At 34.6% G+C, this 23,282-nt stretch overlaps 1 protein-coding gene across 4 annotated transcripts in view; it reads left to right on the forward strand.

Moving 5' to 3' along the window:
- The window catches only part of Srek1 (splicing regulatory glutamic acid and lysine rich protein 1), a 40,032-nt gene that overhangs the window by 11,492 nt on the left and 5,258 nt on the right, over positions 1-23,282 (forward strand). For 2 of the 4 annotated variants that reach the window (XM_063258268.1, XM_063258267.1), the window contains exons 3-10: positions 4,243-4,358; positions 7,210-7,374; positions 7,505-7,683; positions 8,806-8,936; positions 9,738-9,852; positions 15,487-15,606; positions 15,934-16,308; positions 20,194-20,289. In XM_063258268.1, the coding sequence (XP_063114338.1) occupies positions 4,243-4,358; positions 7,210-7,374; positions 7,505-7,683; positions 8,806-8,936; positions 9,738-9,852; positions 15,487-15,606; positions 15,934-16,308; positions 20,194-20,289 (1,297 nt within the window). Of the gene's footprint in view, positions 1-1,119; positions 3,957-4,242; positions 4,359-7,209; positions 7,375-7,504; positions 7,684-8,805; positions 8,937-9,737; positions 9,853-15,486; positions 15,607-15,933; positions 16,309-20,193; positions 20,290-23,282 lie in introns of those variants that run through there. The other 2 variants (XM_063258269.1, XM_063258270.1) reach the window with 2 other exon arrangements.

Consider the following 23,282-nt stretch of genomic DNA (forward strand, 5'->3'; position numbering starts at 1 on the left):
ATAGAAGGTATATTAAACTGGAATTTGTGTCAGAAAATTATTCCACCAGCAGCACAAGAGCTTAATGTTAGATCACTGCTGAATTGTAAGGCAAAAAAGTTTTGTCAGTGATGCTTTGTTGGAACCTTGGTATGTTTGCATAAAATCTTTGTACAATAGAGAAGCTCTTATTATTTGTCATAAATGTTCAAGGTTATAGGCATATAGAGGTTCCTTTTACTGTTTACTTGATAGAGATGAATAGATTCATAGTTACAGATTTTAAATGTTTTTATTTTGATACAAAGTTTTATTTTTGAACACAAAAATTTCAGCATACTTTATTGCAATTTATTAGAAGTATTGCAGCACACTGACTTAGAAGAACTTAACATTACTAATAAATAGCATAAGAAATAACTGATGCTAGAAAATCTTTGGTACTATAAAAGATTCAGGTACTTTTTAAAAGTTATATTAAATACAGTAGTGATCAATTTGTGGAAATTGAAATATTTCATAGTGAAAGTCTGCTTATGCAGTGCCAACAAAGAAATAATGCATTCTTGCACTAAAAAGCATAGCAGAGCAAATTTGAAATAAAGCTAAGGAAAGAATTCCAGTGAAGGGATTCTATAAGAGATGATGTGAGGTGGTGCTCTGAGCAGTCCATAGTGTACTTCATAGACTGCATTCTTTGCTTGACATCATAGAAAAAGTACTATGACATAAGTGAGAAAAACCATGGAGGGGAAAATAGTCAGAAAAGTGTTTTAGTTTCTTGCAATTTGCTCTTTCTAGTTCAGACAGTAACAGAAGATCCTAAGCTGTATAAGTACTGTTTGATGTGTAACAGGTTCCTACATATTAAGCATTAACTATTGTTCATAAAATAGGCCATTTCAAAATAAAGTATATTTTCATTATACTTGTGTAAATATGACCTCTTTTGTTGTTGCGTGCATTTCAGATTTCTTTTTATAAATGTTAACACTTAGCAAAGTTAAGGTCAAACATATCAGAGGTGTCAGCCTAATCATCAGTCATAAATTTATGTCCACATTTTCTGGTAGATGGATTTTGACTATTAATTTGGTTTTGTATGTTTTCTCTATGTGATATTTGTGCATTATTAGATGACTAGACTGGCCAAGGCAGACCTGTTACACTTGCCTGAGTTAGGCATTGTTTGCCATGCCACTAAACCTGCCGTCAAGTGAAACCTTCATTGGGGAAATGAGATCGGAGTCTGAACCGCAGAAGATGGACGCCCTGTCTCTGTTTTTTATTGTTTTACTTTGATTTCATTTCTTTTTCTTTATTTTGTCCCTTTGTTTTTGTTTTTGTTTTTGTTTTGTTAAATTTCTTTCACTTTAACTTGTGAGCTGGTTTTCCAGTTCTTTGTAAATGGTATTCCATTAAAGTTCATAACGTGTTGCAAATTATATCAGGAGATGATTAACAGAGCTCAACCTTAAGATAAATTTTCATGCAGTAAGTTAGAATACTATGGTACTTTGAAGCTTAGTGGGTCTTAATGGTTACTTACAGATTGATCAGGTACATTTTGTTCTTGAAACATTAAAACACAGGAATCTTAGGAACACTTTCTGATCTCAGTTCAACATTTTTCTAGGTTTTTTTTTTCCAAGTCTACATCTCTCGTAAAAACCAATTAATGGCTTTTACTTTTTATCCTCCCCTGTAGAATTCTAGACATACAAAGTCATCAAGGAAAACAAGTGAATTTCTTACAATTATCTGGAAGGTCTTTCACTTTTATGGTAGTTATTATACAACTTATTTCCTTGTCTTAAGACTTTGTTGCCTGTGTGGGGAATGGATATTTGAGACACTATTAATTATTTGCATGTAAATTTTTCCGTTTGCTTGAGTTTTTTAAGTTGAAAATTCTTCAGATATTACTAGTTTATAAGTGGCTTCAGAAGTTTATACTTCAATAACATGAGAGATGTTTTAGTTGTTTTTGAGGAATGCAGCTTGGGAAAAATGCTAAATGATTGTTTTATACTTTTATATAACTTGTATTTCGGAGATAAACTCAATAGAATTTTACTTTGAAAATTAAGCAATGGGATATTTTGAATAGAATAAGACAAAAATAGTGTTACTGGCAATTACAGATGTATAGTGTTTATTACTATCATGAAAGTGAGAATCTGACAACCTACTGATATTTGACCCAGAAGTAAGACTTTCATAATACTGAGTAATCAGCTTTTAGCCCATTTTGAAAACTCATTTCATTCTTTTTACACTGTCTTTATGAATAGTTGTGCTTATTAATTGGCAAGTAATACTAAATTTGGCACATCTCTGCTAGATTAGCACTTTTGTTTTTTTTTGGGTGTATAAATTAGTATATTGAAGCATAGGGTTTTTAACTTCAGGTCCCTGGGTGGTTTATCAAGGGTGTTCAGGTTCTACAGATCTTTTTAAAAAATAGTACCTGTTTGTAATAGATGAAATGAATGTGATATCAATATAATGTTTATATCTGAGTATAAATACATGTTAATAGTAACATACATATAAAATAGATTATTGTTATTTAGTATCTTCAATAAGGTCAACTTTTGCTTATCTTTGTGCATGTTAAGAAATTGTTCTCCAGAGTTTAGATTGAAGTAACTTTGTTTTTGCAATTAGTTAAAATGTTAGAAGTTTAGATGATATAAAGTTAAAAAATAGGCATTTGCTAAAGCTAATGTAATTTTTACTCTGTTTCTATAGATAAGATATAACCATGTAAAACAAGTTTTAAAATTTAATCCATGTTTAGAGATATATTCAGGTAATATTGTTTAGAGATTTATCTCTGGACATCTGGTTGTTTTAAGTAAGATTTTTAGCACTGAAAACCAGGCGTGGTGCTTTTGAAAATTTAATACGTAACTTTCAGTTTAGTGTGAATTTGTACATAGGATTAAAACACTTTTGATAGGTTTGTAATGGAAGTGCATAGCCAGCTAGCAGATGAGTAGTTGTATACCTGCAGCTTTTCAAGACAGTTTATTTTGGTAAGAAGATAAGGAAAAATACGAAAGTTGTAGTCTATCAGAATTGACAAAAAAGTTTAGCAGTTAATTATGGGAAATTATGTGCTTGTTTCATTTTTCAGGTTGAAGGCATTTTTTTTTTAGTTTCTAAGATTATTTTTAGTGTTACTGTTTTTAGACAGTTAAAATGTTTATAAGCAAGACAATTAAGCATTAACTGCCTCTCCAGATAAGTATACATAAATTGATTCTAAAAGTGTCTTAAGATGTTTTCAGAAAGTAGGAAACTTTTTGTTATTAATTTTTTAGCAGTTTCCCAAGGCATATTCTTTAGGCACCATTAATGTTCGTGAGATGCCTTGTTAACTGAGTGGGTATAGATTTCCTTTTAAATTGAAGATGATTAGGTTGGGCATGGTAGCACATGCCTGTAATCCCAGCACTTGGGAGACTGAGGCAGGAGTATTGCCAAAGTTCGAGGCCAGCCTGGGCTACCTAGTGAGTTTGAGGCCAGCCTGGACTACATGATGAAACCCTGTCTCAAAAAACAAAATGCAAAACAAAAAGAAATTGAAGGTCATGATATGAAGTAGGTTTTGTTTTTTCTGTTTATTTGAAATTGAATGGAATCTATTGAAGGGTTATCAAAATTGCATCACAAGTAGGTAGTTTCAGCAGCCTGATAGGGACACTCTTAAGGAACAAATTTCAATTCGCACATATTTGTTTTTTCTTTTTCTTTTTTTTGACTAATTTGGTTATTTGCCATTTCTGGGGATTAAACTTTAAAAAATGTTCTTCTTTTCTGTATCTGATGTTCTGTGTGCTATTAGTGATGCAGCCAACACGAACGGTTGTCATGTGTAACACAACTTTCGATCACCGCGAAAACACCGTCCTGGGAAAGCGTCCATGCTTGATATCGTTTGGTTCATGAACATTAAGTTTCCAGTACAGGTGACCCATAGCTCAAAGTGTTAAATAATTGTCTACATTATTCAGTTTTTAAAATAATATTCCATTAATGAGATTGTTAGTCTTTGAAGTTTTGCTCACTTTTATTTTTCCTAGTAGAGCAGGCTAAAAGGAAAGACTTAAGTTCTTATTTATTTCTTTATGCAGATCTGATAGCTAGCTTCATTTATTATTATTATTTTTTTAAGTGCAAGGGTAATTGTAAATCGTAGTGTAAAGCTGGTGTGGTGTTTCTGCTCTCCATAATGTCTGGAACTTACCTCTGCAGGTAAAATCCCAGAGGAGTCCAAAGCCCTCTCCTTATTGGCTCCTGCTCCAACCATGACGAGTCTGATGCCTGGTGCAGGACTGCTTCCCATACCGACCCCGAATCCCTTGACCACAGTAAGTGCTGTTTGTAGGTTAAGTGCCTCATGTGAAAGGGAGGAACACTGAATTATGTGATCGGTTGAATAAATAGCTTAGAAAACTATTTCTGTTTCAGATGTTATTCTTTTAAGTGGAGAGATTTCAAAATCTTCACTTACAGTCTTTCCCCTTTGTTATCACTTATTTAAGCTGCCTTTTGTAATTATTGCTAATAAGTAAGGCTGTATTTAAATTTGGGAATTCAAATAGAGTACTTTTTAAAAAAACATTTATTGAAACAGTATTTTAGATAGCACAAGGAATTGGAGGATCTTGGTAACTTCCTAGTTAATGAGAACTAAATCCATTTTAAAAATTTGAGATGATCAACAACTCTGGTAATGGGGAAAAAAATCTCAGAGAAGTGTTCATCTCATATGAACACATGGCAAATGTATTTTGCCACGAACTATGCAGAATTAAATAGCAATTAATTCCTGTGTGATTTCTAAGGATTAAAAGATACTACCATTGCTTGGTTTTTGGTTTTGTATAAAAGATTCTGGTCTTGCTCATTTATAAAGAAGGGCCATTTTTTCATCAAAAACTTAAAACAGAGTAACATAGCTTACCTTAATTGAAAACTGACTCTAGCTTTGTGTTGTTGCATGCAGAATAAATTAGTAAATTAATCTTAGTGATTATAGTGTATCAAAACTCTGTTTTAAAACTTTGATGTGTAAACTTCAGATCTTTTTAATTTTTACATACATTATTCTGGAAATGTGTATTGTGACCCAAGGTGGCATAACTTCTTTTTTGTTTGGTTTTTTGAGACAGTATGTCAGTATGTCACTCAGGCTGGCCTTGAACTGACAGCTGATCTGCCTCAGCCTCCCAAGAGGAAGGATTTCCAAAGTATGCTACCTGGGTCAGCTAGCACTTTTTTTTTTTGTCTTTTAAGACTGAGTTTCATTATGCAGATCAACCTATCTTTCACTCACTTTGTAGCATGGGCTGGCCTTAAACTCCTGTGATCTTCCTCCCTCAGCTTCTCCTGAGTGCTGGGATCACAAGTGTGCACTACTATATTCCACCATGGCAACACTTTCTGATTGAATTTTTCTGTTCAAAAAATAGAAGGCTTGCTGGCGATTTAGCTCTGCAGCATAAGCGCCTATGTGGCAAGTGCAAGGTCATGAGTTTGATCCCCTGTACCAAAAAGAAAAGAAAAAAAAAACCCAAAAAAGAAAAACCAGAATGCTGATGAATCAGGTGATTAAAACATAGTAAGTGAGGGTAAGGCAATAGATACTTGAAATTGGTTAGGACAGTGATTATGTAGGGCTTTTTAGATTGTGGAAAGGAGTTTTAAACAAGAGTATAAACATGATTTGGGACTTTTTAAAAGTGGTAAAAAGGAATGACATTGGTTTTAGGAATTATGTTATCACCTTTGGGAAGTGTCATTAGTTAATAGTTGTTAAAACTTAGTGTAGTGTATAGAACATTTGTGTTCAAAATTTTCTGGAGTAGCGTAAGTGGCAATGAAAGTGGATGTGTTTTCTTTTTGTTCCTTGAACTGTTTTGTTAATTTTGAAAAATTTTCCCCATTTTCACATTATAGATTTTTTTTTGTCTCAGCTTAAGTTACAGTAAAGATAACATTTTGTTGCTATGCTTGGTACCAGGAGGGTTGTATATCCATTTGCAACTAAGTAACTTAGCAAGAGCCTGTCTCAAAGTTTAAAAATAAATAAAGGGCTGAGAATGTAGCTTAGTGTGAAGGCTTTAGTATTTCCAAAAACAACATGTTCTTTTATGTGTAAATCTGCTAAATTTAGTAATGTTCTGGAAAGTTCACTACCATAGCATACCTGAGAACTTACTGTTTTAGGTATTTCTTAGGTAAACTTTGTCTCTATTTTTAGATTTACAGAGGATGAAGTTAATGACAGCAAAATGAGATGCTGTGATTTAATAATTAGGAATGCACACAATTGAAAATTCTTAATGAGCAAACTACAGTTGACTGTGAATTCTACATTTATGCATTCACTTAATAAGTAAAAATTTATTGAAACCCTAAAATCACTATTTGTAGTACTTTGTGCCCATTTACAGAAATATACAGAGTAATAAACCATTTGAGTAACTAATTGTGCATGTTTCTAATTAAGTTAAAGTGATACTTGACCTTTTTGTTTTGGTACTCATGCTGTAAAATCAGCATACTGCATGGTTTTTTTTTTGTCTTTTTCCTTTTTATCCGTACCGGGGATTGAACTCACGACTGCCTGCTTGCAAGGCAGGCGTTATGCTGCTGAGCAAACCTCCAGCTCCATATACTGCATGTTTTTAAAATTTTTATGCTTCTTGGTGTTTATTTTGCTGCATAGACAAATGCTAAAGAAATTGGAGGCAGTGCATAGCATGCCTTAGAAACAAATTGTGTGTGTTAGCTAAACAGATTATTTGGAGTTGTAATGTTACAGACCTTGAGTTCAATGTTAATGTAGCACCAGTGCATGTTAAATAAAGTGCCTTATTATTAAATAAGAAACATGTATGAAAGAATTACATATTTAGTAGTTGATGAAAATGTGACTGAGATTCCTAGTAACATAACCTTTTATCTTTCCTGGAACAGTGGTTCAGTAGCCAGTAATTTTGTTTATAGAAATGTTATAGAACGTAACTACTTTGAGAATTTCAAAATTAATGTCACCTCACTTTTAATAATTTAGAAATATATATGGTTTAAAGGTAGGAGTCCTTAGTCTTTTATTCTTGTTGAGTTGATCTGTTTTTCAAGATTAGAGAATGGTAGTTTGGGATGTTAATAGAAAATATATGCTATTGGTTGTGTGTGTTTTTCCCCTTACAGCTTGGTGTTTCACTTAGCAGTTTGGGAGCTATTCCAGCAGCCGCACTAGATCCCAACATTGCAACACTTGGAGAGATACCACAACCACCACTTATGGGAAATGTAGATCCTTCCAAAATTGATGAAATTAGGAGAACAGTCTATGTTGGAAATTTGAATTCCCAGGTAACTAAAGAAACCAAATTGCAGTAGCTTTTACTCTTTTTTCTCTTCTTAAAATTCAACTTGGTAAAGTAATATATACTTGATTTTGAAAGAAGTATCACTATTAAAAATATTAACTTGGTTTCCTCAGACAACCACAGCTGATCAACTACTTGAATTTTTTAAACAAGTTGGAGAAGTGAAGTTTGTGCGAATGGCAGGTGATGAGACTCAACCAACTCGGTTTGCTTTTGTGGAATTTGCAGACCAAAATTCTGTACCAAGGGCCCTTGCTTTTAATGGAGTTATGTTTGGAGACAGGCCACTGAAGTAAGAAATCCTAAACAAAGAAATTCTAATGATTTTGAAAAAATTAAAGTATATTTGATGGAATTGTTTTTTCTTTTTAACAGTAATTGGCAATTTGTGGAAAGGAAGACTGTTAAGTATATAAATGAAATACATGTCATTTTAGCCTTTTCTTAAAGTTGTGTTTGAGGACATTTGTCTTTATTTTCTCATTTTCTGTTTTGAAGTTATATTAACATATAAACTTCATAATAGTGTTGTGTTTTTCTATAAACTTTACTGGGGATTGGTTTTATAAAGTGACTAGATTTATGAGCAATTTAAAGTGTTGATTGAACCACAGTACTTTAAGTAATAATATATTTTGCTAAATTTCAAATCCCATGAAGAAAATAAGTGCCCAGAAATGTTTTAAACCAGACATTTTGACTTTTGTTCATTTTCTTACTTGTAAAAGTTGATGTAATGTTTTATATACTCAAGACCAGAAATTCTGTTTCGTGCAGATTACTGAGGCAGACAGTTACCTGTTTCATAGGTGATGGTTTTAGTTATGCAATTTGATCAGTATTTTGCTGTTAAAGGGTGAATAATCGTTCTTAGAGTACTGGGTGCTTATCTTCGTTGTGGAAAGGATAAGGCAAGACACATCAGATTCAGATGAAGCCTCAGGAAACCTTCTCTTATATAGTAGTGGAAGTTTTATCAGATCTCTACTGTGTTCAAAACTGTGTCTAAGCCATTGAACAGGGTTGATTAAAATGATACACAAAATACAGAGCTTTCCCTTCCCAGGGTATACAGATTAACAATAAAATCTTATGCTCTGAGGATAAAAATGATTCATTTTAATATTGATATCGACATTTTGATTTATTATTATAAGCCATGTAGACACTTGGTCTGGTATATTGGTGTATTTGTGCTATGCAAAAAAGTTTGTGAGGATTAAGCTTTTCTTTTTTCCTTCCTTTTAGCAAGTGACGATGGGATGTAAATGAGATTGTTTGTTCTTTATTTAGCTGTATTAATGTGCTTCTGAGTTGTCCTCAGATTTTAAATATGTATCATATTAACTTTTAAGTGTTTCATGTTTTATAAAATATGGTGTGTGTATGTGATATGCTAATATTTTTAATTTAGAATAAATCACTCCAACAATGCAATAGTAAAACCCCCTGAGATGACACCTCAGGCTGCAGCTAAAGAATTAGAAGAAGTAATGAAGCGAGTGCGAGAGGCTCAGTCATTTATCTCAGCAGCCATTGAACCAGGTAAGGCCGTAGTGTTGCTACCTAGGTTATAGTTTAAAGATCACAGAATCTTAGGACTTAAAGGAGTTTTAGAAATTGTGTTGTTCAGTCACTTTGTTCTACCACTAAGAAGATTGAATTTCTGTTAGTAAGTGGCTTATTTGAAGAATAACAGCACATACCTGTCCTTTCCTATAATACCAAATCCAGCCTGAGGTAGCTGTTTATAGTTTAGTAGCAAAATTGGTGTTCAGACTGATTTGCTGAAATCAAAGTATAAGTAAGAGACTAAAAAGAAAATGCGGATATATTTAAAGTGTTGCATTCAAGCAAGCTTACTTTCCTTGAAGTTTTAATTTTAAAGCTAGAAAAGATATGTGGTTTAGGAAAAAATACAGATACTGCATTTTTAACAAGGTAAAGGAACAGTCAAACCTTTGTTTTTATAAATAAACCTTTGGATTTTTGAAATTAACACTCAGAATTTAAGCTTCAGTTCCAGCAGGATGAATAGAGGAAGAATGTAAAATCACTGTCATAGGAATTGCAGACATGTGTTAATCGTACATTATGGCAGCAACAAAATATTACGAACAGCTGTTTATAATCATCTGGTTTGTATGTACTGCTGCAGGGTGGCTGCACTCAACGAGTTTATGCAATGACTTTCTTGGATGTTTCTGAAGGATAATTGCACAGGCGGAGGATGTACAGAGAGTAGGCCCCTTGCACTATATGTGGTACATTCCACTTGTGCTTAATTATTAACTGGGATCTTTAATTGTTCTGAGCTTACACTGCAAAGTGGTTTTTTCCTCCCAGAGTCTGGAAAGAGCACTGAAAGAAAAGGCGGTCGATCTCGTTCCCATACTCGCTCAAAGTCCAGGTCTAGCTCAAAATCCCATTCTAGAAGGAAAAGATCACAGTCAAAACACAGGTGAGAGTTTCTGCTATCATATTTTTAAATTTCGTATTTAAAATAAGAATGTATGAATTTTTGTTAAAATACCAATTTAGAAATTTCATAGTTTTCACCTGGAATTGTTGTTTGTTGTTGCCTTTAGAAATTGCTTTGATTATAGTACTATAGTTAGGATGAAATTTCATCTGATAATTTTTAATATTTCAACTACTTTTCAGTTTTAGCTATTGGTATTTCTAAAGATGCTCTCTATTCTTGGGCTGTGGATGTAGCTCCGTAGTACAGTGGTTACCTAGTATGTGTGAGATCCTAGATTTGAATTGTATCTGAAAAAATTGGATGTTCTGCTTGATTTTTCTAATAGTATGCTAGTCTTTAGATAGAAATGGCAGGAACAGCTGGATGTAGTGGTGCACTCTTGTAACCCAGCAGTTAGGAGGCTGAGGCAGGAGGATCATTGCAAATTTGAGACCAGCCTGGGCTACAAAGTGAACCCAAGGCTAGCCTGAACTACGTAGCCAGACCCTGTCTCAAAAAGACCCCCCCACCAAAGAAGAACTTTTTTTTGGGGGGGGGGTCTTTTTGAGCTATGTTGGGCTATGTTGAAAATACTTTCTGGGTTGCAGCTTTTTTTTCTCTTCCCCCAGTCCACTCCAGGTCTGGGAAACACTACCTTAGATGTGGTTCCAAGCAGTTTTCTTTCTCCAGGACCATGTGTCAAGTGGAGTTCTTCAAGTTCTTGGTACTCCTCGTGCTAAGAGCCTCCTCTGCCCACTAATGAAACTGTGCAATAACATGCAGCCTCAGGAACAACATTGTCTTGTGCTTAAGCTCTGTTTCTGTCATGTTTATCCTGTTTTTGATCAGAGTTACAGCTTTTTAATTTTCTCTTTTTTATTGCTTTAGGGTGTGGAAGGGACTTTGAAAGGGCATGTAGTGGACCCTAATTACATGTTATATTACTCGTGTCTTGAAGAGGGACAGAAAAGTGGGCATGAGTGTGGATATTAGAGAAAGGAAAGGAAGAACTGGGTACTGTACATTGAGCCTCACAAGCAAGCTCAGTTTGGCTTGTTTTTCTGTGATGATCAGGAAGATTTCAAGAAATGAAACAGACTACTATAATGTTCTTTCTTTACTCTAGTAACTAAACTATTGGCAGTTTGCTGTTCTATACTTATCTATTCTTAGTTTGCAAAATCTCCTTTGGAATATTGTTTTGTTGGGTCTATGATCTTACAGTAAGGCAAATTCAGAATCAAGTGAAGTCCATTTGTTTTATGTGCAAGGAATACAAAGCAGTGCAGCTGGAGTCAGAATTGGAGAAAGCAGGCAGAACAGTGGCATTGAGTACTGGACTGTGGGCCTTTCCACATGCTGACAGGTTATGGTCAGGGTAAATGAAATCAGGAAAATATAAGATTTTGTTGAAGAATAATAAGTTCTTCTAGGAAAAAAAGATTAATGTCCTGAATTTCATTTTGAGGGATTTATTATAAGAGATAATCAAACTTTAAGGCTGGAGAAACTAAAACTTGATGATTAACATCATTGGTTCGTTATTATGTGAAGCTTTATGTGGCTTTTGAAATTACAACAAATATTTTGTCCATTACCGTTTTAAGGTTTTTACTGTATTTATGTGTATATTCTTCCTGTTTTTGTTATTCAGTCTGCATTGAAATTTTTTACTGTTCTTGTTTGTCATGAGAGTACGTTCATGTTATCTATGTAGCATTAGAAATCAGTAGGTCTTGGTACACATAGCCCTAAGCGTTTTATTTGGATTTAGGTCAATACGATCTACTTTTATTACACATGCATATAGAATCACATCGCCTTTACGAAGTTCATAAGTGTGAAATAGGATAACTTCCTTAAGGGAATCGAAAAGAATGTATCTTACTGACAGACATTTGGCTTAAGGCTCTTGACCTTGTCTTAAGGGCTCTTGGAGAGCCCTTCTGTCACCCAGGAGTCAGGAAGGGTATGACAGGCCTTGCTTGGCTTTCCCTCCATGCCAGTGGGAACTGGTTTTCTTGGTCTCGCTCTAACCCACTAGACTTAACAGGAGTCCTTGCTCTTGGGCCTACCGTTTTCTACCTTTCTCTCATCTTCAGATGCTTCTAGAGTTTGTTTTTCCAGGAACAGAAAGATAAACTACGAGTCACACTGGGAACTTAAAAATTTGCTTCCATAAAAGTAGAGTTCTGGTCACCTGAGAGAGAGTAGTAGAGGGAGGTTGGATAATGGGTACTAAAATACAGCTGAGTTGTAGGGGTAAGGTCTCAAGTTCCAGCACAGTTGGGTGACTGTAGTTTGCAATGATTTGTTACATGTTTTATAAAGAACCAAAAAGAGAAGAGTTCAGAGGTTCCCAGCACAAAGAAATAGTAAATATTTAAGGAGCTAGAAATACTACATTATTCTGATTTGATCACTATATGTTGTATACATATATTCAATTGTTACACTGTGTGCACCCCATAAAAATATGTACAATTATTTTCTGTGTCAATTTAAAAGGATTAATGAGGCCAGATATGGCCACACCTGTAATCTCAGCACTTGAAAGACTGGAGTAAGAGGATCACTGCATATTTGAGGCCAGCCTGGGCTCATAGTGAGTTCAAGGCCAGTTTGAACTGTGTAGTGAGACCCAGTCTCAGAAAACCAAAAAAAGAAAAATAGTGACACTTCTCCCACAAGTACCTTCTCTCTTTTTTCTGTTCTTTCCTCTTCTTGCTGTAAAATGGAAGAGGGAATTCCGTGAGACTGTGTCTTTGGCTAGTGTTTAGATACATTTCCATTTTGTTCAAATTTGATACATGTTTTATTCTTAAAAAGAGTCTTTAGAAAAGGTGGGTAGTACTACAATTGTAATTTAAAGGTAAGTAATCTTTATAGACCTACATAGGAAGTATAAGACACTTTTTAATGTTTTAATGGAAAACAACTAATTTACAAATGAACTTTGAAGCAGTATGATGGTAAGTTGCTGTATATTTACAATTTAACTTCAAAATATAATTTTGCAAATTATTAAAAATGTAGAAACTGTTAATAACAACTCTTTTTTATCTTTGGTTAGATTAGACCTATTCTTCACTGCTTTTAGCATTCTTAACCAGAAAACTACTAGTGGGTGAGATAGAGACATGAAATCTTTAATGTCAGAATTTAAATATAATAATTACTCTTGAGCAGTGACTTTTGAATTCTCGGGACCTACAGGGTAAGGTAGGAAGCCAAATAATTAGTGCTTTTTTTCTTTTATTATTAACTCATTTATTAGGCCTGTACTTTTTTTTTTTTTTAAAGGAAGTTCCTTTTTAATGTTGGAAGGCACTGCTTTGAGAAAAACAAAAGAACTGTTTATATTTTTAGCAAGGCTAACTAGAACAAAAATCTCAAATTTTACTAAGCATGTGAAAGCAAAGGCTGTTATTTATTATTTTGTACTGGCAACTGAACTCAGAACCTTGCATTTGCAAGATAGGCACTGTGCTACTGAGCTATATCCCTGGCCCAGCAAAACTACGTTAAAAGATGATCCTATGTGAATATCTATAAATAGATTTCCTAAATTTTGTAGTTTTGCCTAATACCTACTACTTGACCTTTACATTTTTCAGATTCTAAGTGATAAAGATTTGTAATAACAATGAGTGCACTTCTTGCATTAAAAGTGTGGTGCAAAGTCAGATGTATTATCTTTAAAGCCATATAATAGATGAGTAGTTGAAAATCAGTTGTAGGAAAACAGATTTCAGCTAATTGAAAAATGTATTTTAAAATAAGTTTTCAAGGAGCTGGGAATTTAGCTCAGTGGCGCAAGTGCTTGCCTGGCAAGAGCAAGGTCATGAGTTTGATTCCCAGTACCAAAACATAAATGTAAAAAAAAAAAAAAAAGTAAGTTTTCAAGCCAAGCACACCTGTATTACTCTAGGAAACTAATGTAAGTTCAAGCACTGTCTGGCCAATTTACATCCTGCCTTAAAATAAATACATTGAAAAAGGGCTACGGATATAGTTCAGCGTGAAGGTCCTGGGTTCAGTCCGCTGTATTAGGCCTGGGGTGTTTAGTATTATCTGGTGATGTTTTTGGTTTCAGAACATACCACAAGTATGGTTATATAACTGTGTATTTATTTTATAGATCTTTATTCTAATTTAGTTTATTGAAACGTAACCATAAAGATGACCGTGGTACTTGTGGAAGTTCATTAGAACTTGTTTGAATTAATAAAGATAAAATTTAAAGTTTACATTTGTGTTAAATGTTGATGACAGTGATGACCCTGAGAAAGCAAGAGTTTTAAGCATGAGATTCATTGTGCTGGGAGACTGCAAGACAGCTTTCCATACATTTTATGGTTTAATTTTCACAGTAGTCATAGGGGATGCAGATGTGATTTTTACTCTGTGAGCTTAGTGACTAGTGAGAGCCTTCTGAGTTTGCTTTCTGGCAGACTGGCTTTCAGAGTCAGATTATTATACTCCAAAGTTGGTGGTGAGTCTGATCCCTTCGTTATCTTAAGTTGTGTGCATCTATTTTGTTAAAGTAGTGCCTGGAATACTTCATTATGAAAAAAATCAAAGGAACCCCCCAACTCATTTTTTTAGTTGGGAAAGGATGCCTTATTCAGAATCGAAATGAGAGAATCGAATTGCTTTTCCTAGAGTAATAATAATGTTCTTTCAGTAGCTATGATTATAGTTAGAGCTATAAAATGAAGGCATTTCAAATCTAACATTTGATTATATCTCGTTTTACTTTATGGGTAAAGATTTTTATTTTTCTGTTACACTAGCACTGTTATTAAGTTCTGTGCTTCTGTTTGTTGTGCCAAATAGTACAGGCCATTTATAGAAATTACTCTGAATTGTCCAGGTGCGGTGGCACATCCTGGTAATCCCAGCACTGAAAAGGCTGAGGCAGAACAGTATTATGAGTTCCAGGTTAGCCTGAACTACAGGCAAGACCCTGTTCAAAAAAAAAAAAGGAAAGTACTTTGAAATATGTAACTACTGCTACCTGTCAAGTTGAGTTGAAACCCGCTTACAAACATGCCAGGAGCTAAAGACAATTTATGGCATTGAAAATTTAGCTTGTCAGCAACTTAAAGAATAGAATAACTATTGCAGAATAACTTGAGGAATATATTATTTTTTTCCCACTCTTGAAGCTATCGGCCTACGTGTGACTTTGGAAATAGCTATCATATTCTTTTTTCTTCTCTTTCTTTCTTTCTTTCTTCTTCTTTTTTTTTTTTTTTTTTAAAGACAGGGTCTCACTGTGCAGTTCAGGCTGGGTTTGAACTCACTATGTAGCCTCGGCTGGCCTTGAACTCCCAGTGATTCTCCTGCCTCAGCCTCTTGAGTGCTGGGATTATAGGTGTGCACCACCATGCCTGGCTCAAATTCTTTGTTTTGCATTCTGGACAAAATATCTGATAAATTTGCGGTAAACTTAATGTAGTAATCTAACCAAATACATAAGTAAACTCAGTGTAAATCATGTAAGGCAAATTTTAAAATGTTGGTAAATACCATTAAATTCTCTTAGAAGAAGTCTTCAGTTTTTTACAATTGAAATTCTAAGAATAAGTTTTGATTTTGATTTTCTGCCAACTTGTTTTCCTTCAGGAGTAGATCCCATAACAGATCACGTTCAAGACAGAAAGACAGACGCAGATCCAAGAGCCCACACAAAAAACGCTCTAAATCAAGGGAGAGACGGAAATCAAGGAGTCGTTCACGTTCACGGTGAGTTAGAGAAATTATGAATAATTCTGCCTGTGGTTACTGTGTGTGTGATTTAGGCTTTTAATGAGAAATAATTTTTTTCTGATTGTTTTAGTAATATAGGATTAATGTTGACTGCCTCTGGTTTGAATCTGATGGTCAGTGTGACTCGTGTGGTTTCCAGACAATTCAACTCAGCCTGACAATTGCTTTCTTGAGCAACTTCATGTGTACAGGAGTGATTTATAAATCTATATGTAATGTCTATACATATTGTAAATGATTTTCTATCACTAATTGCCAAAGAAAGGCGAGAATTATTTTACTTACCAATTTTTGTTTTTCAAGGGACAAGAGAAAAGATACTCGGGAAAAGATCAAGGAAAAGGAAAGAGTGAAAGAGAAAGATAGAGAAAAGGAAAGGGAAAAAGAGAGAGAGAGGGAAAAGGAACGGGAAAAAGAGAAGGAACGGGGAAAAAACAAAGACCGGGACAAAGAACGAGAAAAAGACCGAGAAAAGGACAAGGAAAAGGACAGAGAGAAGGAGCGGGAAAAAGAGCATGAAAAGGAACGAGACAAAGAAAAGGATAAGGAACAGGACAAAGAAAAGGAACGAGAAAAGGACAGATCCAAAGAGATAGATGAAAAACGCAAGAAGGATAAAAAGTCCAGAACACCACCCAGAAGTTACAATGCATCAAGAAGATCACGTAGTTCCAGCAGGTTTGATAATACTTTAAAAATTTTTTTGATTGAGAGATTTAATGATGACAAATGAAAATATAAAGTTTTTAACTAAAAGAAAAATGATTTTATGCAAGGTGAGCCCATATAGTAATATTGCAACCCCCCCCCTACACCCCCCCCCCCCCCCCCCCCCCGCCAAAAGTAAAGACTTTTCTAGCTGAGAGATTGCTACAGTATTGAGTGATGTTGGGACAAAATTATTTGAAAAGTTTTTGGTGGTTCTTTATAATGCATAACCTTGATTAATTATCATTATTACTGCTTTTGTTTCCATGCAGGGTAGATCTTGGGGGAAGGTATTTTAGAATTCTGTGTGTATACATACGCATGATACCTGTATGTACATATAAGTTGCCCTCACATACACATATACGTAGATATATATGCACAAATACATATAGATATAAATAGATATTTATATGTTAAATCTATCTATATACCTCTTATGTATATTTCTTTGGAATAGTGGGATAAGTTTTAACATGCAAAGCAGTTTGTGAAGTTGCAATATCATTGCTTTTCTGTCACCCATGCTGTTTTTACCTGTCTGTTGAATACATGACATTTAAATTTTGAGCTGGCTGTGGTAGTGCACACCTGTAATCCTAACATTTGGGAGTTAGAGGCAGGAGGATTACTATGAGTCTGAGGCCACTCTCAAAATATGTAGTATGCATACTGAGAACTTGTCTCAAAAAAAAAAAAAAAAAAAAAAACAAAAAAAACCAAAGGCAGACATTTAAATTTTGATTCTCCTTTGCTGCACATTAGATTTCCCCCAACTGTTCTCTTGATTTAGTAATAGGTAAACTGCTGCCAGGTGACAGAAGGTTGCCATGAGAGCAGTTGCAAATGAGAGACTTGCTCAAGGTTATCCAAACTTGTGTAACCAGACTCAGGACTATAAAGTTTCTTACTTACATCAAAGTATATCTCAAATTAGAAAATACATGCTTTAGCAGAAACATTTTTTCATAGCAAATGATGCGAGATAAAGGAATATTTTTCCTGTTTTTAAAATTTGTGAGTTTGGGCTGGACGTGGTAGTACACATCTATAGTCCCAGCACTTGGGAGACAGAAAGATTATCATGAGTTTCAGGCCAGCCTGGGCAATATAAGGGAGATCAAGGCCAGACTGCACTACATAGTGGGACCCTGTCTCAAAAAAAAAAAAAAAAAAAACCCAGAAGGAAAAAGTGAGTTTGAGAGTATATTAATATTAGTCTTTGACAAATATTAAAGTCTTTGACGAATATTAAAAGACAAACAGCAGACTTTTTCATATCTCATAGCCCTCACAAATTTGTGAGAATATTGTTACCAGTGTCTTAAAAATACGAAGAAAGTGAAGCTTAGGGAAAAGGTTCATCTGCATTATAATTTAGTGTTAGAAATATGGTGTACCCCTTTTCCTTCTTTTTAGAAATTAAGTTTGAGAATTCTCTAACCAGTATGTGGTATCTACTTTTAAACACTGCTTCAGAACCATTAAATGTTAAAAGCAGTATTTTATATTACAGTGGGATTTAAATAGATTACTGTCACATTTCAGCACATTGAAACAAAAACTGAAGAACTTCCACCTGTTTTGTGATGGTTATCAGTTTAGCCTGGGACTGCATCTTCACTGCAGAGTGATTTTACTGATTGTGTCATACATGCCTTTGTGATTATGTGACTATTTAGACATTTTCCTTCATAGCACCAGATGCTTTGGTTTCTTTGTAATACCTCGCAAATACTTCTTCTGAAGACTGAAATGCTTTAATTTTTTGGGCTGGATATGTGGCTTAGTGGAAGAACTCTTGTTCTGTATGCATAAGACCCTGGGTTCAATTCCCAGCAACTCAAAAAAAAAAAGGGGATTAATTTTTTACTATGTTCAGTCACTTGATCTTTTAAAAGTTTGGATAATCCTAAAATAACTTCTGAAGCCTGAAGAATAGGAGATGGTTAGCAGCTAGTGTTAATTCATAAGAGTTCAACAATTTGAAATGTTTTTCCTTCAGAGAAGCTCAACAAACACAGTTTCTCTCTCTCTCTCGCTCTCTCTCTCTCTTTAAAGAGACAGGGTTTCACTATGCAGTTCCAGCTGGCCTTGAGCTCACCTTGTAGCCCAGGTGGGTCTTGAGTTTGCAACATCTTCCTGCCTTAGCCTCTTTAGTGGCTAGTGCCACCACACCCGGCTTGAGAGGAGATACCAATTGCTTAGAAACAGGCTATTTCACATTTTGATTCTCCGTCTTCTCTCCCACTCTGTCGATATATAATCCTTTGTATTGAGCTGTTTCCCCTGAGACTTTGGAGTCTAGCTAAGTTGTCCAGGGATTGAAATTTTCTAAAATATTAACGTGTTGCCTAATAGATATTTTTAAAGAACATTTTGAAATTTAGAAAATTGTAGTAATCCCAGCACTCAGAAGACTGAGGCAGGAACAGGAGGATCATTGCAAGTTCGAGATCAGCATGGGTTACAAAGTGAGCTGAAGGCTAGCCTGAGGTGCACAGCAAGACCCTGCCTCAAAAAAGACCTAATAAATAAAGTTATGATCAATAAAAACAAATCCATAAAACAGGGCTAGGAGTATAGCACAGTGTGAGGGTTTGGTTCTCAGCACTGGAAAAAAAGGAAAGAAAAGTATTTATTGAATATCTACTTTGTGCCAGACTCTCTGGTTGGAATTATGATATTATACTGTAGCCTCGTAACAACACTGTAAAGATTTGTTATTAATCTTCCTTATTTTCCAGTTGAATAAACAGGTTAAATAGTATTTGTGTTGTTCAACTCTTGAGCTTCTTTAGTCTTTTTGAACATCTCCTATATATACCACTTATAATACTAGCTTTATTTGGTTTTTAATTTTAGAAATGAAAGATACGAGATGGTAAGGAGAACTTGTATTCGAAAGGATTGATTTGTTTCAGCTATTTAATGTGGTCAGTGATTGTCTGAGCTTTATGTTAATTATTTAATGCATGTATCCTTACATCTTGTTCCTTGAATTATAGACATGGTAAAGTTTATTGTTTATAAGTTGATCCCTCTTAAAAATGAAGTAATTTACACTATGCATCACTTACTAATGAGTTTAGCATAAGTTTTTAATAATGTATGTTTATTTAATAACTTACGCTGCCATATTTAATCCTAGTGGTTTTTTTTTTTGGTCTTTTAAAGACAGGATTTTGGTATGCACTTGAGGTTGGCCTCGAATTTGCATTGATCCTCCTGCCTCAGCCTCTCAAGTGCTGAGATTATAGGCGTGTGCCCCATGGTTTTGAATCCTAGATTTTAAGTTACTGTTTTATATCTAAGTAACTTGCAAAATTTTAATTTAATAGAATAGTAATAAAATGATAGGAGGTTGGAGGAAAAAGCAATTTATAAAATGATTATTGATTTAAATGCCTTTTTGGAGTACTTGAGCTTATTGTTCATATTTCGCAGAACTGACTAATTCAGTTCTTGAAGAATGTGTTTGTTGCAAAATAATCCACAGTGGGGCAGCAGGGAGCTGGATTACATGAAAGTCAATGTCTTGTGATAGGCAAAATGTGTTACAGATGCTGCAGAAGAACATATCTGAGAGACTGCAACACCATTTATAAACATCATGTATATTTTTTCTACTCAAGAAATTTTGGGGGCTAGAGTTGTAGTTCAGTGGCACAATGTCTAGTATTCATCCCCAGCCCTGCAGAAAAACAAAACAAAACTAAACATAAGTACAGTAAATGAAATAAACAGGTCTCTTACAAGGACTACACACTTGAGGGATTCAGAAACTCTTTTGCTTTTATGTTTGACTTACCTGTTATTTCAGTTGTTATTCAATGATCCATTTTTGGCTTTCAGGGATCGACGCAGGAGGAGAAGCAGGAGTTCTTCCAGGTCTCCAAGAACATCAAAAACTGTAAAAAGGAAGTCTTCCAGGTCTCCATCCCCTAGGAGGTTAGTTTGAGGAGGCATGTTCACAAACTAAAGATGCAAGAGATAAAAAGAATGTTTTAAAATTATATTTAAAAAATTTTGTATTTTAAATGAGTAATAACCTTTTGTATCCTTCAAGAAATTGATCTAAACAGTTGCACATTGTCTTTCACCCATGTATTCATCCATTCTGTCCCCTGAAGTAATGATATTATGAGTTTTTCTGTGTATTCCAATTTTGTATACAGATACGAGAATATATCTTGTTTTTTGTTTTTTGTGTTTTTTTTTTTTTTTTTTTTTTTTTTTTGTCTTTTTTCCTTTTTACCGGTACCAGGGATCGAACTCACGACTGCCTGCTTGCAAGGCAGGCACTTATGCCGCTGAACTAAATCCCCAGCCCCATATCTTGTTTTTTGATATACTGTTGTACACTTTTGTTGCTGCTGTATTGTTGAGATACAGTGTCTTCATTCTGTATATAGTTGCATGGACTTTGACAGTACGGAAGTTTATTTAACCTACCTGTGGCATACTGGGTTTTCTCAATTTTTCTGTGACAAATTATATAAATCTGTAATAAATAGCTTTGGAGTTAACATTGCTTTATACATGTGTATAGCAAAATGCTGCTGTTGGTGTGTTTTTTGTTTTTTTTGTTTTTTTTGTCTTTTTCGTTTTTATCGGTACTAGGGATCGAACTCACGACTGCCTGCTTACAAGGCAGGTGCTTATGCCGCTGAGCTAAATCCCCAGCCCCTGTTGGTGTGTTTTTAATAGCTACAATAGATTGTTATCAGAGTTATGGGCTTCTGTCCATTTGGTGGGTAAGTGGCATTATTAGGGTAATTTTATTGGCATTTCTCTTGTATATGAAGGTGACCATCTATATTTGGAGGCTATTTGTATTTCCTTTTCTGTGATATTATACTTTACCTATTTTATTTGTGTGTGGGGGTTGAGATAGGGTCTTGCTATGTAGTTCAGGTTGACCTCATGTCTTCCTGCCTCGGCCTCCTGAGTGATGGGATTATAGGAATGTACCACCATGTCTGGCCTTCTTTTAAAAAAATTTTAGTTTTCTTTTTTTTTTTTTTTTTTTTGAGACAAGGTCTCTCACTATGTTGTTCAGGCTGGTCTTGAACTCATTGTGTAGCCCAGGCTGGCCTCAAACTCAGGATGATCCTTTTACCGCAACCTCTGGGGCACAGATTACCAGCTTCCATTCCTGGTTGCCCTTTTTATTTTTAGAGAAGTTCTTGCTAATTTTACCCAAGCTGCCCTCAAATTTGAGATTCTTCTGTGTTAGCCTCCCAGAGAGCTGGGATTCTAGGTATGTGCAACATACCTGACTTTTACAGCTCTTTTTATATTAGGCAGATTATTCTTCAATGATTTGATCGTGGAGTTCACAGTATTTGTCATTTCATTTTAGAAATTTATGAAACTGATTTATAAAAGTTTTTATTTTAAAACTTCACAATTTTTTTTCCCTTTGTGACTGCATTTAAATCTTTGGTCTATTAGATCTTTACATATCTTTACATACTATGGTACATGAACCCAGTTTTATTTTTCCAAATATTTCTGTGTATTCCAGTACTGTTTATTAGAAATTGTCATTGTCAAACAAGTTGATAATGTTGGTTTGTCATAGTCTTTGTTTTTTTTTGGTACCGGGGGTTGAACTCACGATCCTGCATTTACCGGGCAGGCACTTACATGGCTGAGCTAAAGCCCCCAGTCTCTGTCATAGTCTTAAGTTTTCTTGTATATGTTTGGATGTGAGTCTCTATGTTGTTTTATCTACTTGACTAACCATTCATTTGCTGTTAACCAATGTTTTTGATTATTGAAATTGTAAAGTATTTTAAAATAATGGGGATCTGAGTATGTAACTTAGTGAGTTATTGCTTAGTATGTATGAAACCTTAGGTTTGAATCTCAGAACTATCCCCACCCCACCCCCCAAAAAAGGTTGGGCTTGTCCCACTTTCATGTTCCTCATTACCTTTTTTTTTTTTTTTTTTGAGCTTTCATAACCATACTTGCATTTTTTCCCCATCTGAACATGAGTCAGTTGCTTAGGTTCCAGGATAAAAACCTGCCAATTTGTGTTATAATTGCATTAAATTTCTAAATTAGGGAAAAATGAATATACAGATCTGGGAATAAATAAAGCTCTATGATGCTTAGTCTTTCTGTCTAGGAATATGGTATCTTGTTCTCCTTTGTTTGATTGTTTTGTATAAGTTATATAAATTTCCTAAATTTATTCCTATGTATTCTTCCTTATTCAGTTTGTAAATGTGGTCTTTTTTTAAATTCCAGTTTTTTTTAAAAGAGGATAAAACAGAATAAAACGAATCAAAACAAGCCAGTGTAGCTTAGCTCAGTGGCATAAGCATCTTCCTGGCAAACCCAAGGTCATGAGTTCAATCTCTGCTGCCAGAAAAAAACAAACCAAAAAAACCCCCCAAAACCAAAACAGTGTAAGAGATAGAGGACTTCAAAACATTATGAAATCAACTAAATAGTTACTGTAATGCCTTTTACTGTCTTCAGAATAGCTGCAGATGCCTTCAGATGGAGTAAAAAATAGAATAGAAACAATGAAAACAAAGCAATGAATGCAGTAAAGGATTTCAAAACAAACCAATAGTTCAAAATTTCTGCTATAATTTCTGCAATAATAAATTCAAAATTTCTGCTATAATAAATATCTTACTATGTTTAAAATGGCTGCTCCTACCATTGGATTTAACATAATCAAAACAAAAGAGAATAAACCCCAACAAAACAATGCAAACCATATAGGACTTCAAAACAAGACCATAGGGAATTACCAATGGCTGCACCCCTCAGAAGAAGATTCCCCCTAGATGTTACACTGTATACTGCTATCCTGTGAAGCTATGATCAAACCACTGGCCCTAGACCTATAGAGCACTACAGGCATTCACCTTGGTAACTATCATCATAGTTTGTGTTTCTCCAGATAAGCCTGTCACTTA

Source organism: Cavia porcellus, unplaced genomic scaffold, assembly GCF_034190915.1.
Source record: "Cavia porcellus strain 051 isolate PalLab524CR breed Dunkin Hartley unplaced genomic scaffold, mCavPor4.1 scaffold_11, whole genome shotgun sequence".
Taxonomy (NCBI): domain Eukaryota; kingdom Metazoa; phylum Chordata; class Mammalia; order Rodentia; family Caviidae; genus Cavia; species Cavia porcellus.